The 4,289-nt window shown below is 40.4% G+C and overlaps 1 protein-coding gene across 1 annotated transcript; it reads left to right on the top strand.

The window, feature by feature from the left end:
- Positions 1-3,136: 3,136 nt before the first annotated feature.
- LOC140981644 (uncharacterized) lies at positions 3,137-3,493 on the top strand. Its single transcript, XM_073448064.1, has one exon. The coding sequence runs from the start codon at positions 3,137-3,139 to the stop codon at positions 3,491-3,493; it is 357 nt and encodes a 118-aa protein (XP_073304165.1).
- Positions 3,494-4,289: the final 796 nt, after the last annotated feature.

Here is a 4,289-nt window from a genome sequence, read left to right as displayed (position 1 = left end):
GAATCTGGCTCTGATACCACTGTTGCAAATCGATTTTTTCGTGTCCAAAATGCAGCGGAAGTTTTAAAAATTTTATTTGACATTCAAAAATGCCTTTGAATACTCGTATGGTTTAAACACTAGAATATGCATAGGGTGTTAGAAAATTTACCTTTAGTGAATTTTCACTTGGCACCAACTACTCCGGTATTAGCGGATTTAGCTCTTGTTGTATTTTCCTACGAATTTTCTTAAAAAATCCTTTCTTCAATCTCTGAATCAGGTCCACGACCGAATTACTTGTTCCTCTTCTAACTTGCACTTGAAAGTATAGAAGAAATTTTTCATTTCAGAGCAAAAATCAAGAGACGGCTCAAAACTAATTTGTTCTAGTGGTTGGCCGAAAAGTTTTGGAGAGAAAAGGAGTGCAATTTTCGAAAATTGCAAGGATGAGAATGGAGGCTAGGGTTTGTATTTTCCTACCTTAAACATAAGCCATTGACCTAGTTTCCTTGCTTGTAGATTTCGGTTCCTTAATTAACATTAATGTGCTTAATAAATTAATTGGACTAGTCCAACTAGTTTAATTAATTAATATATCAAAGTCCATTAAAAACCTTAATTAATTTGCATGTTGGACTTATACTTTTACAAGCCCATTATTCATTCTCCCACTACAATTAATAAATCTTCAATAAACTCAACATTTGAGTTTAATAATTTAAATTCTCAAATTTTATAAATTCAACTTCTTGAATTTATTTTTCCCAAATTTTGATTATTATAAATTCAACACTTTCAATTTACTATCTCACAATTTGTATATAAATTCAACTACTTGAATTTATTATCTCAACGGGAACAAATTATCCAGTGCTTGTGTGGCTCTCAATGGTGCAAGGTTATAGCTATTCGTGGGTTCACAAATCTTTGTGATTCAAGACATTTTTCTTTATTCGGGCTTACCCTAATTTGCCCCATTCCATGCACCAACATTTGATCATGAGAATGTCAGAAATCATTTTATGATTAAAACCATTGAATCATGACAAGAGCGTAGTAGTATCGTCCCATTATTCTCTAGGTATCACTTATAGTGCCTGAAAGAATCAGTCAATTATGATTAACGTACAGTACGGTCCCTTCATCTCATATATCCCGATCGAATCTGTAACCATTGCTTCATCGAGGGTTGAATATTAAATTCGATAGCTATGTGATACAATTATGAAATATTCATAGTGTCATCGTATGCACAACTAGAGAACTCTTTCACTAATGTACATCTCACACTCTGACCAAAGATTTCATGAACTACTATTTTGTTAGATAACATAGGATATAAACAACCGTAGGTGAGCGGTGAATCCCGGAATATATTGCGCTGGTTCCTACATACCTCACAATTGCACCCAACCTCGCCACCTTGTGACCCTCGCGGAGTCGGTAAACAAGTCAAAGCACAATCTTAAAATGTAGAGTCTCGGTGTTGTCCAGAGTCGTAAAGACTAATCATGTACAATAACAACCACAGACATTTCTTCTCGATGAACGATAACCACTTGAAAAGTCCGAGGGAGGGTTGTTCTATACAATCATTGATGATTAACCATCCGCATGATTGAACTTCTCTGTGACCTTGCCATGAAATACGGTACACAACATCACAAATGCTAGTCTCAAGCTCAAGCGGCCTTTATCCATATTTTAGGCGGCTGAATCAACGAGGATTAAATTTAAAATATACAGTATTTACAAATGAGTTTCAAGATCGAATTACGATTCATTTGTATTAAAGTATAATCAAGGACTTTATCTATGCTGATTGTATGGGTATACAGATAAAGTGATAACAAACCATGAAATGTAAATTATATTAAAATAAAGATGGTTAATTATAACTGAGTCGATAAATTCCCTAGCTAACCGTTATCTTACAGGACATCTACCATAAAACACAAATGATTTGTGATATCCCCATAAGAGCCCGGGTCATGGATGACCCATGACATTATATGGAAAGCCCAAATCAGAGTCAATATGCAGGATATTTTCTCCAGCAGCCGGGTAGGTGAAACGCCTAGGATATTTATTCTCGGGCAATCAAGAGCTCGGGCCCTCATACAAAGTCCTCGAGAAACTATTTTACCCGGGCCACCTTGGAAACAATGCCAGACTCAAGTGTTTAAGCATGGGATATCTTATCTGTTAGAACTACAGGGATTTGGCGTGTTAGATAAGTCATCAGAAAATATTGGTCAGCCGTCTTACAATACTTAGAAAGTAGGCACTGAAAACAAGGTAATGATGGGATTTACTACTATAAATAGCAGGTATATTTCTCATTTACAGATTCGGAAATTTTGAATTCTCAAGCACTCACATATATTCTCACATATATCGCTTGTGTTATTCATCTTAAACCTGCTGACTTAAGCATCGGAGTGGTCACGTAGGATACCCCTGCGGCGCCCATTCACGAGTTCTTTTTCTTGTTTGCAGGTTTTAGCTGAAGCCATTATACTTACTCAAATTTCCTTAAACATAAAATTGTCCTCATCATCTGGTGGATTGCCCACATATCTCATACCCGATTCACCTGGATCACATCATTGGCGCCGTCTGTGGGAATTTGAGTCTGAGGCATTGATATGGCTCCTATTAGAAGAACTAATCAGGACATTTCTCGGGCTCCTGGAGATGGTGCACTTACTTTGGGACAAGGTGGTGTCCCTCCCACAGGACCTCCGAATTTTATTACTATGTCCCCGGAGGAATTAGCTCGAATTGTATCCGAGGTGGTGGAGAAAGTGGTAACCATGAGAGAATCTTCTCATCACGTTACCCGCCGGGAAGGAAGCAGGAGCAAGAGCAGGAAATAGGGGAGAAGGAAGTGAGAGAAGAAGAGGGCGAGTCTAGTGCTGGGTCCAAATCCCCGACTGTGGCGGAAGAGTTGTTGGAGTTGAGACAGAAGATGAAGGTTTTGGAGGGACAGTTGGAAGGCCGGGGTCCTTCTCCGGCAGTTGTCAAAGGATGCCCATTTGCTGAAATTATTGTCTGAGAACCTCTTCTCGGGAACTTTAAATCTGCCAAAGTTAAGGATTACGATGGCAATGCAGACCTCGAGGAACATCTGGCCAGGTTTGAGAATATCGCCATGTTTCACAGTTACACTGATCGAATTAAATGCAAGGTATTTTTGACAACTCTAATAGATTCAGCTCAAAGGTGGTTTGAGGGGTTGGCCCCTCAGAGTATTCATTCTTTCAAGGACTTTCAGAAGGTGTTTCTACACCATTTCAGCAGAAGCAAAAAGTACAAAAAGACTGCATTTAGTCTTTTTGAAATCAAGCAAAGCCTGAAGGAGAGTTTGAGGGCTTATATTAGAAGGTTTAAAAGAGTTGCTCTGGATGTTCCCATCTATGCCACCGAGACAAAGACAACGGAATTCACCCAGGGGCTGAGGGAGGGTGAGTTTTTCCGATCGTTGACAAAGAAGGTCCGTGGATTTTGAGGATTTGTTGTCCCGGACAGAGAAGTATATCAACATGGAGGAGGCACAAAAGCAGAAGAGAGAGGCTGTAAGAAGGGAGAGAGGAGACCGGGTAGCTAAACCCGAGGAGAAAGGGCAGAGAAGGGGTAATCAAAGGCATTTTTCACATCATGTTCCCTTGAAAATTACTCGGGACAGGGAAGTTCAGGAATGCAGCAGGGATTTGCCTTCGGATCATCAGCTTACGAAGCCCGAGAAGAGGGGATTTCGCACCCTACATAAGGTGTGTTACCACAACACCGAAGATTGCAAAACGCTGAAAAGAGATTATGTCCCACCCTTTAACCAGGGGCATAATCAATCCAATAAGAAGCCAAGATTGCCACCGTGGACGTCTCGACAGCCACGACCCAGTGCCAAGGGAGATTCAAGAAATGCCCTGGGGTGTGATCCTAGTAGAAGAAGGGATTCGGAGCCCGAGAGAAAGAAGACTTCACCCCCTGTCATGGGGGTAATCAAGATGATATCTAGAGGCTCCACTGATAGAGATTCTAATCGGGCGAGGAAGTCGAGAAATAGACGAGATTGCATGGAGGTGGAAGGGGTGAGGAAGAGTGAGACAGTTATTAGCTTTGGCCCTGAAGATCTGAAGGGTGTCAATCTGCCCCCCAATGACGCTCTGGTGATCCAATCCAAGGTAGCAAATTATTACATTCTAAGAGTTTTTGTGGACTCAGGCAGTTCTGTTAATGTAATTTTTAAGGATGCCCTAGTACAAATGGATCTGCAGGGATATCAGTTGGAGAATGTGGAGACT

Source organism: Primulina huaijiensis, chromosome 7 (genome assembly GCF_012295235.1).
Source record: "Primulina huaijiensis isolate GDHJ02 chromosome 7, ASM1229523v2, whole genome shotgun sequence".
In the NCBI taxonomy this organism is placed as follows: Eukaryota; Viridiplantae; Streptophyta; class Magnoliopsida; order Lamiales; family Gesneriaceae; genus Primulina; species Primulina huaijiensis.
The sequence above is the reverse complement of the archived record's forward strand: the minus strand, read 5'-3'. Positions and strand labels throughout refer to the sequence as shown.